The sequence below is a fragment of the Nerophis lumbriciformis genome, linkage group LG34, assembly GCF_033978685.3.
Source record: "Nerophis lumbriciformis linkage group LG34, RoL_Nlum_v2.1, whole genome shotgun sequence".
NCBI classification, from domain to species: domain Eukaryota; kingdom Metazoa; phylum Chordata; class Actinopteri; order Syngnathiformes; family Syngnathidae; genus Nerophis; species Nerophis lumbriciformis.
The window spans coordinates 12353465-12367186 of record NC_084581.2 but is presented as its reverse complement, the minus strand read 5'-3'; the positions used below and the strand labels follow the sequence as shown (position 1 = coordinate 12367186).

The 13722-nt window shown below is 40.1% G+C and overlaps 1 protein-coding gene across 3 annotated transcripts; it reads left to right on the top strand.

Moving 5' to 3' along the window:
* The first annotated feature begins 2567 nt into the window (after window positions 1-2567).
* On the top strand, window positions 2568-13669 carry esco2 (establishment of sister chromatid cohesion N-acetyltransferase 2). Of its 3 annotated transcripts, none has more exons than XM_061929500.1 (14): window positions 2568-2727; window positions 6998-7053; window positions 8234-8665; window positions 8716-8995; window positions 9065-9168; window positions 9280-9394; window positions 9467-9542; window positions 10487-10532; window positions 10649-10745; window positions 10812-10943; window positions 11018-11107; window positions 11173-11316; window positions 12972-13156; window positions 13230-13669. In XM_061929500.1, exons 2-14 carry the CDS (start codon window positions 7013-7015, stop codon window positions 13360-13362), a joined length of 1875 nt encoding a protein of 624 aa, XP_061785484.1. In that variant the 5' UTR covers window positions 2568-2727; window positions 6998-7012; the 3' UTR covers window positions 13363-13669. The 3 variants fall into 3 exon arrangements, with proteins under 3 accessions (XP_061785484.1, XP_061785482.1, XP_061785483.1); XM_061929498.1 differs by having other exon boundaries at window positions 10616-10745; XM_061929499.1 differs by having other exon boundaries at window positions 8728-8995; window positions 10616-10745; window positions 13230-13668.
* The last annotated feature ends 53 nt before the right edge of the window (window positions 13670-13722 follow it).

The following is a 13722-nucleotide window of genomic DNA, read 5'->3' as shown; positions in this document are numbered from 1 at the left end:
GTGTAACTTGTACATTATATTTATTCATTGCACACAGACTGATGCATTCAAATGTTTATTTCATTTAATTTTGATGATTTGAAGTGGCAACAAATGAAAATCCAAAATTCTGTGTGTCACAAAATTAGAATATTACTTAAGTCGGTCCACTCTGTTTCCTGAGATCCAGGGTCAACGCAGCCGTCTACCAGCAAGTTTTAGAGCACTTCATGCTTCCTGCTGCTGACCTGCTCTATGGAGATGGAGATTTCAAGTTCCAACAGGACTTGGCGCCTGCACACAGCGCAAAATCTACCCGTGCCTGTTTTACGGACCATGGTATTTCTGTTCTAAATTGGCCCGCCAACTCCCCTGACCTTAGCCCCATAGAAAATCTGTGGGGTATTGTGAAAAGGAAGATGCAGAATGCCAGACCCAAAAACGCAGAAGAGTTGAAGGCCACTATCAGAGCAACCTGGGCTCTCATAACACCTGAGCAGTGCCAGAAACTCATCGACTCCATGCCACGCCGCATTAACGCAGTAATTGAGGCAAAAGGAGCTCCAACCAAGTATTGAGTATTGTACATGCTCATATTTTTCATTTTCATACTTTTCAGTTGGCCAACATTTCTAAAAATCCCTTTTTTGTATTAGCCTTAAGTAATATTCTAATTTTGTGACACACGGAATTTTGGATTTTCATTTGTTGCCACTTCAAATCATCAAAATTAAATGAAATAAACATTTGAATGCATCAGTCTGTGTGCAATGAATACATATAATGTACAAGTTACACCTTTTGAATGCAATTACTGAAATAAATCAAGTTTTTCAAAATATTCTAATTTACTGGCTTTTACCTGTATATGTGTATATATATCATACTTGCCAACCTTGAGACCTCCAATTTCGGGAGGTGGGTGCGGGGGGCGTGGTCGGGGCGGGGGCGTGGTTGGGGGCGTGGTTAAGAGGGGAGGAGTATATTTACAGCTTCACCAAGTCAAGTATTTCATATATATATATATATATATATATATATATATATATATATATATATATATATATATATATATATATATATATATATATATATATCCCCGCGACTCCGAAGGGAATAAGCGGTAGAAAATGGATGGATGGATGGATGGATGGATATATATATATATATATATATATATATATATATATATATAGAAATAATTGACTTTCAGTGAATTCTAGCTATATATATATACATTATATATACCCATCCATTTTCTACCGCTTATTCCCTTCGGGGTCGCGGGGTATATATATATATATATATATATATATATATATATATATATATATATATATATATATATATATATATATATATATATATATATATATATATATATAAAAGAAATACTTGAATTTCAGTGTTCATTTAATTACACATATACACACACATAACACTCATCTACTCATTGTTGAGTTAAGGGTTGAATTGTCCATCCTTGTTCTATTCTCTGTCACTATCTTTCTAACCATGCTGAACACCCTCTCTGATTATGCATTGAAGTGTGGCACGCACAAAAGTGCTTTCATTAAATGCACTAGATGGCAGTATTGTCCTGTTTAAGAGTGTCACAACATTGCTGTTTACGGCAGACGGACTGCTTTACTGTAGACGTTCTTTATATTGTGGGAAAGCGGACTCAGGTCCGCATGGAGCTGGAGGGGGCGTGGCCTCCAGCTTCGCCTGAATTTCGGGAGATTTTCGGGAGAAAATTTGTCCCGGGAGGTTTTCGGGAGAGGCGCTGAATTTGGCAAGTATGGTATATATATATATATATATATATATATATATATATATATATATATATATATATATATATATATATATATATTTATATATTTGTTTTATTTTTTATTTTTTTATTGAACAAACATACATTTATAATTCACACAACAGTCAAGGCACTTTCAACAAAAAAGAAAGAAAACAAACGCAAATACAGATAGAGTATTGAATATTAATAAATAATAATAATAATAATAATAATAATAAATAAAATAAAAAATTATAAACTATTAAAAAGACAAAAGGGGCTACCTAAATCACCTTAATTGTTTTTAACAAAGATTTAAGGGCTTTTGTACTCTTAACCATTCTCCAAGATTTGATTGATAATTGTAAACCATTAAGCCAATTAGAAAATGTAGGCCTTACTTTCATAAATCGACATTCATGTAGAAAATGTTTTGCCTGAGCAATAATGTTGACAATTATTTCTATGTTACAGTCGTTTATAAAAATACCAAATTTGATCTCCTCTATAGAGAATGGGGACATCTCCACAGTGCACACCCTTGTCTCTCAGCCTATCTCTGATCTCCTCCCCAAACACATGTACACTCTCACGTTCCACACATGATTGACATCCTCTACAGCTCCACATACATAACAGCCATCAACCTCCATGTTAAATTTAAGTTTAAAAAAAATCCTTTGAAGGGTATAGGCCATGAATAATTTTTAAATTGTATTTCTTTAATTTTGGGAAGAATGACTGAACTAATATCTTGTGTCGATCTCCATGGACTCACGTTGGCCACAGTATTTCCGTTTCCGGTCCGGTCCAGCGCGCGATATACAAAACACAGCGAGGGAAAGCGGGCAAGTGAAGCGCCAACGTCGGACTCGCTTTGCTAGCATATTTGACTACATATTGCCTTCCACCGGCATATTTATACCCTAAACTCTGCATTGTCCTTTAAGGTAAGACACCCAATTGATGTTTGTGCTGTCATTTTAGACAGCGATGTTTTTATCAATAGCTAGCTTTCATCTACGAATGGCGCTATTAGGTAAAGTGTTTGAATTGTGTAATGTCTGGGCGGCTTTGGCTCAATACAATGAGTATTTCATGGTATTGTCGCATAAACTACCTTGCCGTTGACTGTAGTATATCAAACCATAATCATATTTGAGCGCCAATTGTCTTTGTTAATGAAGTGTAATTCTGGTCCTGCGTAGTCTGATCAAAAGAAACGTCGGAAACGCTTTGCTGAACCAAAAGTTGCTTCGGTACCCGGAGGAATCTAGGTCAAAAATGGAGGATTCCTAACCTGGAGAAGCCAAACCATCAGTTTTTATATTCCTTCTTTGTCTGTCTGGGTGTGCGCTAAATGTAAACAGCACCACCTGACCATAAAAGGAGATGTTTGTCTGGAAAACAACTGCTTTAAGTCATAACTTAAAGGTTGGTGTTTGAACTAGACAGGTAGTCTCCTCTCAAGGATATGGCTATGACTTTTGCATTCCAAAGTTCCAATTAGGGCCTCCTTCCTATGAGAAGTGATCCAATTCACCTGCGAATATCAAACTAAGGGGTCTTATCTTATCATGTGCTCAAACTGAAATACCACTGTGTACTCAAACCTGAAGGTTGGCTTTCTCCAAGATGAATATAAACATTCACCATATGTAAAACATAATATGAGTTAGGGCTGGGCGATATGGCCTTTTTTAAATATCTCAATATTTTTAGGCCATATCGCGATACACAATATATATCTCAATATTTTTTCTTAGGCTTGAATGAACACTTGATGCATATAATCACAGCAGTATGATGATTCTGTGTCTCCATTAAAACATTTTTGTTCATACTGCATTAATATATGCTCATTTTAAACTTTCATGCAGAGAGGGAAATCACAACTGAGTCAATTGACCAAAACTGTATTTATTAATTAAACAGTTATTAAGCAGTGGCACAAACATTCATGTCATATCAAAACAGAAAGTGCAAGATTGTCAGAGACATTTTAAAACAAGCTATTAGTGCACTTTTGTGCATGATGTCACTAAGATGACAAATCAAAACAACACTAAATTAAAGTGCACTTTTTGTACAGAACGCCACTACAATAGTTTAAAACAAATAAAGTGCACTTTTGTGCATGATGTCACACAAGATATTTCAATAACTGTCAAATAAAAATGATCTGCATAATAGGAAATCAAATAGTGTATGTCCTTTGCTATGTGGAAGGTTCCGGCGGACGTTATCTCCTTATGTCTTTTTTTTCATACCGTGTTGATGTGGAAATGGTTGCCTCTGCATTTTGTTGGTGTGGCACCGAACGGAGATGTTGACATGCGGAGTAAGCACTCTTCATTCTCTAGCAGGTGACTTTTCAAATGATGCTACAAATTAGCAGTAATGCTACTTTTTGTAGCAACACTTTTGCTCCACACTTGACAAATGACGGTTGTCTGTTCGACATATTCCCACTTGACGCCAAACCACCGCCAGACGATGGACCCCGTCAACGTTCCCTCTAAGGTGCGCGCCTGCGCAATTGCGCACTGCTCAAGCGTCCTCTGCGCACAGCAAATATATGCCGCACACCAAATCAAATCCCATCTGAATTCTAAAGAAAATAAACACATTTATTCTGTGTAATTTTGCAATACAACTCTGAGTGACAGTGACAACAAGCGGCCCTAATGGTGTTCGTCAACACCGTTCAATTGAACACCGTTCAATTATTGTAACGTCTATCGAGATGCTTCGAGGACAGGAATTATATCGATCACTTTATTGAGCAAAACTGTTTATATTCGGCCATAACCACACCAAAAACATGAGTAAAAAACTTCTATCTCGAAAAACTAGTCATTTTCTGCCGTACAAACCAGGCCAAAACCAACTTGTCATCTGTCACCAACACCATAGCACTAAGCCACTGGTGCGTTTAGGGCCACACAAAAAGTCGGACAACTCGAACACCACACAAAGTTACACTATGACTCCTCAGTCATACGTGTGCTTATTCTACTGTCATTTATTATTAATGTTAATTTATTGATATTAATCATGGAATGCTGTTACCGTACTAGAGAAGTTACAGGAATGCACACTTCATCCTATGCTTACATTTCATTGTGCAACATCAAATTAACTAAATGTGATCTCTGAAAGGGGTACAAATGATTTCCAAAGCAGGACCCCCACCCAGACATATGGTAAAATACTAATCCATAGCTTATGAAAAACAAGATTTCTTTTATTTTCATTACAAGTGGACCAAATCACTAATATTACAAAATAATCTCATGAAAATGACTACTCTCATTTGAGTGTTGTTATAAAAGATTGGTTTGAGACCGGTGTGCTGCTGGTATTGCCACGTGTGATGTTGCTCACATGTGCTCCACTGAATGCTCAGTGAGTTTTTGTGTTTGCTCAGACACATGAACAATTAGAGGGAACATTGGACCCCGTGCTGTTTTTCTTGGGAATTAATTCTTCCTTCATTTGTTACCAGATTCGCACCTTCTTTCTCTCGTATTACCACTCGCACCATAGCTAATGTTACCCATGCCGCTACCTCTCTGCTCCGCGAGGGCGTATACGTATGTGACGTATGTAAGAAGGTGTGCTTGTTTATGTCTCTGTGAGAAGGAGAGACAAGAAAGAGTGGGAAGAGCCTGTAGTGTAATGCCTGCAGCTAAAAGCAACTGCGTGAGAACGTATACTCGAATTAGGGCTGGGCGATATGGCCTTTTTTTAATATCGCGATATTTTAAGGCCATATCGCGCTACACGATATATATCTCGATATTATGCCTTAGCCTTGAATGAACACTTGATGCATATAATCACAGCAGTATGATGATTCTATGTGTCTACATTAAAACATTCTTCTTCATACTGCATTAATATATGCTACTTTAAAACTTTCATGCAGAGAAGGAAATCACAACAACAAAAATCACTATTGTTTTCATACGGTGTTGATCTGGAAATGTTTGCCTCGGCATTTTGATGGTGTGGGCGTGTGGCACCGAACAGAGATGTTGACATGCGGAGTAAGCACTCTTCATTCTCTAGCAGGTGACTTTTCAAATGATGCTACATATTAGCAGTAATGCTACTTTTTATAGCAACGCTTTTGCCCCACACTTGACAAATTAGGGTTGTCTGTTCGACATATTCCCACTTGAAGCCAAACCATTGCCAGACAATGGACCCCCTGCTGTTTTTTTGGGGGAATTAATTATTCCCTCATTTGTTACCAGATTTGCACCTTCTACCTCGCGTATTACCACTCGCACGGCTGCGCTAGCATCACAGCTAACGTTACCCATGCTGCTACCTCTTTGCTGCGCGAGGGCGTATACGTATGTGACGTATGACGTGACAGTATGTGACGTGTGTAAGAAAGTGCGCTTGTCTGTCTGTGAGAAGGAGACACAGGAAAGAGCGAGGAGAGCCTGTAGTGTAATGCCAGCAGCTAAAAGCAACTGCGTGAGAACGTATACTCGAATATCACGATATAGTCATTTTCTATATCGCACAGAGACAAACCCGCGATATATCGCAAATATCGATGTATCGCCCAGCCCTAACTAGAATATCACGATATAGGCACAGAGACAAACCCGCGATATGTCGCGTATATCGATGTATCGCCCAGCCCTATCTAGAATATCACGATATAGTCAATTTCTATATCGCACAGAGACAAACCCGCGATATATCGAGTATATCGATATATCGCCCAGCCCTAATATGAGTCATTTAATTCCCTTAATTAACAACACGGTAGCAATGTTGTGTCACACAAGGTCAGGATAACAGTGTCTTTACTGGCTTGACATGACGTAACCATCTCATAAACGTGTTTTTCTCCTACACAATTTTACGCGTTGACTACGCCAACTATCTGTTCTGTACGCTCAGTTTGCCAGTCGTTCCAATCCCCGGTTGAGAATCTGCCAATTACACGTCAAATTGTCAGACGGCTTGGAATTAAGTGCGTGTGCTTTTCAAATGACATGCGTAGGGCCTGCTCACATCGGTATCAATGAACAGCTTTATATGTTTTTGTTAATGTATGTTTTAGTTCTTTACATCACCGTCGTATTTTGGTAATGGTCGATCGTCGTTATCACCGTATTCTGCTTTTTCCTAATTTAGTCCTGCGTTGCTTCCACTCCTACATTGCTGTTTTGAATACTAATTGTCAATATGCAGGCTCGGCTTGAGGAAATGATGACCACACGAAAGAGAAATTTGCCCTCAGTGAACGGGTGAGCCTTTAACAACACTAAACACCACTTACAGTCGTAGTCAAAAGTTTACATACACTTGTGAAGGACATAATGTCATGGCTGTCTTGACTTTTTAAAAATTTGTACAACTCTTATTTTTTTGTGATAGATTGATTGGAGCACATACTTGTTGGTCACAAAAAAGATTCATGAAGTTTGGTTCTTTTATAGAATAGAATAGAATAAAATAGAAAGTACTTTATTGATCCCTGGGGGAAATTCAGCACCACAGTTCGCTCACAATAATAATTTATGAATTTATTATGGGTCTACTGAAAATGTGACCAAATCTGCTGGGTCAAAAGTACAATGTTGGTGATGTAGAAAAGTTACAATTAAATCAAATTAGCTTCATGGCAGGGCCTCTTAACTTCATGTGAATGATTATGATTGACGACCTGTTGACTTCTCTGAGACCATTTAAATAGGGCTCATGTGATGCAGTCATTAGACTCGTTTACAAACGCGACAATGGGAAAGTCAAAGGAACTCTGCACAGATCTGAAAAAAATTAATCATTGACTTGAACAAGTCAGGAAAGTAACTTGAAGCCATTTCAAAGCAGCTTAAGGCCCAAAGAGCAACTGTGCAGACAATTGTTCTTAAGTATAAAGTGCATGGCACAGTTTTGTCACTGCCACGATCAGGAAGAAAACGCAAGCTATCACCTGCTGCTGAGAGAAAATTGGTCAGGATGATCAAGAGTCAACCGAGAACCACCAAAAAGCAGGTCTGCAATGAATTGGAAGCTGCTGGAACACAGGTGTCAGTGTCCACAGCCAAGCGTGTTTTGCATCGCCATGGACTGAGAGGCTACCATACAAGAAGGAAGCCCTTGCTCCAGAAGCCACACCTAAGGCTTGTCAAAAGTTTGCTGCTGATCACATGGACAAAGATAAGATCTTCTGGAAGAAAGTTCTGTGGTCAGATGAAGCAAAAATTGAGCTGTTTGGCCACAATACCCAGCAATATGTTTGGAAGAGAAAAGGTGAGGCCTTAAATTCCCAGGAACACCATTCCTATCGTCAAGCATGATGGTGGTAGTATTAATACATAAATTATCGGAAACTCAAGACAGCCATGACTATATGTTCTTTACAAGTGTACCAGGACTGTAAACAATGTGGGTTGCAGCTGATGCACTTTTTTTCCTCCTCAGTCCCTCGGCCCAGATGAGCGTGAGAGAGGAGACTTCCCCTGTAAAGAGGAGCTCTCCCAGGAAGAAGTCAGATGGTTGTTTGGACAAGGAAAACCACCCATCGCCACAGAGATCCCCTCGTAGAGCTGCAGGTGTCAACAAGCTGGTGGAAGTTAAGGAGGCAATCAACAGTTTGGATGACTACCCATGCTCCTCCGGCTCTCCGTTCAAACACGCGATGGTTACCAGCTCCTTCTATGGCGCCAAGAAGACCGTCTATCTTACGCCGCTAGAGCGAAAAGCTGTGAAGGAATCTTTGCCTTCTCCTCCGTTTGCTCCGTCACCTCCAGCTCAAGTCAAGAAGCCGGTTAAGAAGAACACCAAAAAGGCAGCGAAAGAGCGTGGCAAGAGCTATACCACCATCACCAAGACCATCAAGCTGAACTGCAGCAGGTTTGTTCTTTGCATTAACAGCGGAGTTACTTTTATTTCGTCTAATATAGTTCTGCATTCAGAAAAGCCGATGCTAAATCACCATCCACCGCCGTCAGCAAGCCAGCAGAGCCCAAGAAGGCCATTACCCTCGCATTCAGCAGCCTCAAGCCCAAACCTAAGATCTTTGTGGGAGCAGCTTTTTTCAGCACAGGCAAGAAGCCCACATCCATGTACAAGAAGTCTGCCACAAAGTCCTCCGCCAAGCCGGCTGCCGTCCGAAGCCAAGGTGGGAAGTCTGGGAAGTTGGTGACTCGACAGCCCAACCAGACGCAGAAACATCCAGCAGAGGCGAGTGTGGACCGGCAGTGACACATCTTGCAGCAAGTGTCAACGTTATCTTGTGGTTGTTGTCCACAGACTTCTATTAAGCCCATAGAAAAGGAGGCGGCGCTACCGAGAACTAGGTTTGAACCAACGGACTGGTTTGACACCATGAACGACCTGCCTGGGACCCCACTGAGGTACCAAAAACAAACAATTCCAATTCACACAAATGAGCTTTTACAATGGCCACTTTGGTATGGGCTGAATATTACAAACGGACTGTAATTAATTCTGCTTTTTTGACTTAGTTCTCCTAAAGTTGTGGCGCAGAACTATGAGATCACAAAGGAGCTGAAAATTGTGCTATTGAAGACTCCAACACCACCAAGTCGGACTTCCAGAGACTTGTTCTTCAGTCCTCAGGTAGGTTACAAGTTACTTTCATGGCTTTTAAGTTCATGTGTGTTGTTTTGATGTTCAACTTGTCTTGTTTAGGATGATTCTTTGACAGAGCCTCTAGTTGATTTTGGTGATGAAAGTCCCAGTAATGCTGCCTCCACATCGCCCAAAGGTAGGCCTGACAAATGCACTACTAGTGGGTATTCTAGGTAAGAAGTTTAACAAAATCTTTGGTTTGAACCTAAAAGTCTGACCTTTTAGATAGGAAACTGAATGTTGGGTTCCAGAACAGCTGATCTGAATTAGTTCAACCAATCCTGAGTATGTTGACTCAGAGTTAAGACTCACCATTAGCAATTGTGGACAGATGGACAAGGTTGTCTTTCTTTACCGAGCTAGAACTGAAAGTGTTCATGCTAAGTATGAACACTTTCATTTAACATTTTATTATGACCAAGACAGATTAAATATCTGAAATCCCTGATTTCTTCAATTGACTAACAAGATCTATTTTTTAGCAGTCTTATATAAGGCCACTATAACTAACCATGGCCTCAAAATCCTCTCTACATAAACCTTCAAAAATGTATTTTGTTTTAGCATCTAGTGGCTAGAAATAAACAAATGCCTCATGTCTGACAGCTTTTATCAGGGAGAAATTAAACATAAAAAACAGGGTTTGTTCGAGAAAGTCTGCGAACAGTTTAGGGTTACAGATTTAGTTACTATAGTAACTGACTCAGAGTTTGAAATACTGCTCTTTTTTTGGACTGGAAAACACTGAATTTCTCATCTACGGCTTTACTTAATCAGTTTTCACTAAACATGCTTTCTCGAATATCCCCCAGGGCAAAAATATTGGGACACAACTCTTAATCAGAGGTTAGACTTGATACTCCTTTGTTGCCCTTTAATCTTGCTGGTCCTCCAACAAGTCTAACTTTACAGACACAATTCCCACAGACACTCAAAAATCTTGTAAAAAGTATTTCCAGGAGAGTTAGAAGCTATCATAGTTCTTCACTTTTCCCTTCCTATAGGTGTCCTAATACACTTGACATTTTGTCATGAATGATGAAAGATTACTTTATTGCTGTGTCAAATGTGTTCACCCAGAATGCACTGCTGCTGTGTATCCTATCTTCGGCTCTGCTTCCAAAAGGTGAGCCATATTAACCCTTCCTTGAAAATCACGCTTCAACTCTTTGTGTTAACCAACAAAATTTCTGCGATGTTGTGATGAAGATCAAAGAACAAACGAGCGCCACTGTCCTTCAGCACCTCGGCTGGCCCGGCAGCATCTCTGCAGGCTACTGCTGCAAAGGATCGACCTCGCAGGAGAAAGGAGAAGCAGGATGATGACCAGCTCGTGATCGTACGTTGACCTCATGCGCTATTTCACCTTGCATACAGTATTGAGTGATTATTTTTCGCCCTTTAGGATGCAGGTCAGAAGCAGTTTGGCGCCATCACCTGCAGCTCGTGTGGAATGGTGTACAGCGCGGACAACCCAGAGGACAGCTTCCAACACGACCAGTTCCACCAGTACCTCCTGGACTCCATCAAATACGTGGTAAGACGGCCTCTAGTCAACAATACTCCAAAGTGTAGTAGAACAAAGATGAGTAATAACATCTTGTCTTGCAGGGGTGGAAGAAGGAGAGGGTGTTGGCAGAATTCTGGGATGGGAAGATTCTTATGGTCATGCCAGATGATCCCAAATATGCCATCAAAAAGGTACATTGCTGATCAGGGCGGCCATGTCTGATCGATTATTTAACACATTTGTAATTGCATCACAGGCTGAGGATGTGCGTCGCATTGCGGACAACGAGCTGGGTTTCCAGCAGGTAACGCTAAGCAGACCTTCGCAGGCCAAGACCTACTTGTTCATCAACACTGAGCGGACGATTGTGGGCTGCCTCATTGCTGAACCCATTCGACAGGTAATCGTGAACTATATCATCTTAGACTAGTGGGTTCTCAAACTTTTTTCACAAAGTACTACCTCAGAAAACACTTGGCTCTCCCTGCACCACCATAATGACCAACGTTTAAATACAGTATCGTAGTAGGCCTAAGTATTCATTAAAACAAGGCAGAGGTTTTATTTGGCAAGTATATTGCAACATTACACACAGTGAGAACAGTAGCACTGTTTGAATATAGGGAAACATTGTTACATTACAATATTGGATTATTTGGCATACCACTAGATGGCGTCTGTCGACCACAAGTAGGACCTGTACCACTGTCTAAGACAGTGGTTCTCAACCTTTTTTCAGTGATGTACCCCCTGTGAAAATTGTTTTAATTCAAGTACCCCCTAATCAGAGCAAAGCATTTTTGGTTGAAAAAAAGAGATAAAGAAGTAAAATACAGCACTTTGTCATCAGTTTCTGATTTATTAAATTGTATAACAGTGCAAAATATTGCTCATTTGTAGTGGCCTTTCTTGAACTATTTGGAAAAAAATATTTTTTAAGGTTTTTATTTATATTTATAAAGGATTTTTTAATTGTTGCTATTTTTAGAATATTTAAAAAAATCTCACGTACCCCTTGGCATACCTTCCACTACCCCCAGGGGTACGCGTACCCCCATTTGAGAACCACTGGTCTAAGACATCCATCCATTTTCTACCGCTTATTCCCTTTGGGGTCGTGGGGGGCGCTGGAGCCTATCTCAGCTACAATCGGGCGGAAGGCGGGGTACACCCTGGACAAGTCGCCACCTCATCGCAGGGCCAACACAGATAGACAGACAACATTCACACTCACATTCACACACTAGGGCCAATTTAGTGTTGCCAATCAACCTATCCCCAGGTGCATGCTAAGACAATTCATCAGTATTTCCCACAGATCTGCAAAGTAGCAAGCATGCCTTGAAGGCTAAGTTAGGTGTTTTTTTTTAGCACTTATCCATCTTTACACAGAATGGTAGTTCAGTTCTGTGTATTATGTATTGTGTATATATTTTTTTGTTCGTACATGAGTCACTGTCGTTCTGTTTGATGACTGTTGCTGGCTACCTTGTAAATTGAAGAGCACCTTCCTTAAGTGTGATGATTTTAATCTACAGGAGCACCTCCCCCCTTTTGGCTGAGAGCTTGACTTATGTCTAAACAAGTACATCCGCCACAACGTAGCCAGTCTGCAAAACCCTGCGTGAACGTTCACGCCAAAATATGACTTGATACTTTTGCATTACCACGAGTAACCAACATTGTAACATTTATACGTTAAAAAAGGTCATCATCATCGGTCCCATCTAAGCAAGCTTAAATAACTTGAGTATGCAGAGTAACAAAAGTTGTAACTACAAACCACTAACGTATTATGGTTGTGAGCAGATAGCATCAAATCTAATATAAAAAAAAAGGTGCCAATTGTTTGTGGTGGTCCAAATTTAACCATGGTGGGTCGCAATAAATAAATGAACGCATGAATCCAACTTTAGACGAACACAAAAACCACTGTAAAATCTTGAAGAAAGTCTAATTAGAAGAGTAGACGCTTTTCTAGCTATAAAAAGAGGGAACAAGTCCATATTTACTTCACTTTATACAGGCAACTGACTTCCTGCCTCTCCCTTCTAGGCCTTCAGAGTCCTGGAGCAGTCAGAGCAGTACTTAGACATGACCAAGGACGACTTTATGGACCGACACCGGGTGTGGTGCTGCTCCACCATCCCGGAGAAGGCACTGTGCGGGGTCAGTCGCATCTGGGTGTTCAACTTGGCAAGGAGACAAGGCATCGCTCGCCGCATGCTGGACACAGTCAGGTATGAGGCCAGTTTGGGGGCTTAAACCAAATTTTAAATAGTTGTACTGATTGGTTCCCACTTTGTCTAAAAGGAACACCTTCGTGTATGGCAGCCACCTTACAAAAGAGGAAATCGCCTTTTCTGACCCGACGCTGGATGGCAAACAGTTTGCGTCAGCGTACTGTGGAACGTCTGCTTTCCTCGTTTACAACTTCATTGCATGACATGATTACATGACCAAGAAGTTAGCTGATCTATGCAATCGTTCAAGACTTCAGTTTTTTTGTTAGAGCAAGCATGTCTGATTAGGTTGGTCTACCTTGCAGTTAAGTCAGTATTTCTGTTAAATGCAGTTTGTATATTTGCAATGGCTTCATTATAGATGTTTATTATAGATATGTAAACATGTTTTGATTCATTGAGTGTTTTTTTTAAGCTCGTCTTACCTTTTCATAGTTGTTTTTCTGTCTCTTTTTAAGGAAAAGAAAATAACTGTTTGAGAGTGTTCTGTTGTAAAAAGATTTAATAAAAGTTTTAATCCATTGGACTTGTTTCTGTTTGACAAATGACACAACATACAGAAT

What these genes read in the sequence shown, in the direction of transcription:
- esco2 (XM_061929498.1), top strand. Translation starts at nt 7,013, where the DNA reads ATGATGACCACACGAAAGAGAAATTTGCCCTCAGTGAACGG. An exon ending in ATCAAGCTGAACTGCAGCAG is followed by an intron (nt 8,666 to 8,715) that starts GTTTGTTCTTTG and finishes CGTCTAATATAG; the next exon opens with TTCTGCATTCAGAAAAGCCG. An exon ending in ATGATGACCAGCTCGTGATC is followed by an intron (nt 10,746 to 10,811) that starts GTACGTTGACCT and finishes TTCGCCCTTTAG; the next exon opens with GATGCAGGTCAGAAGCAGTT.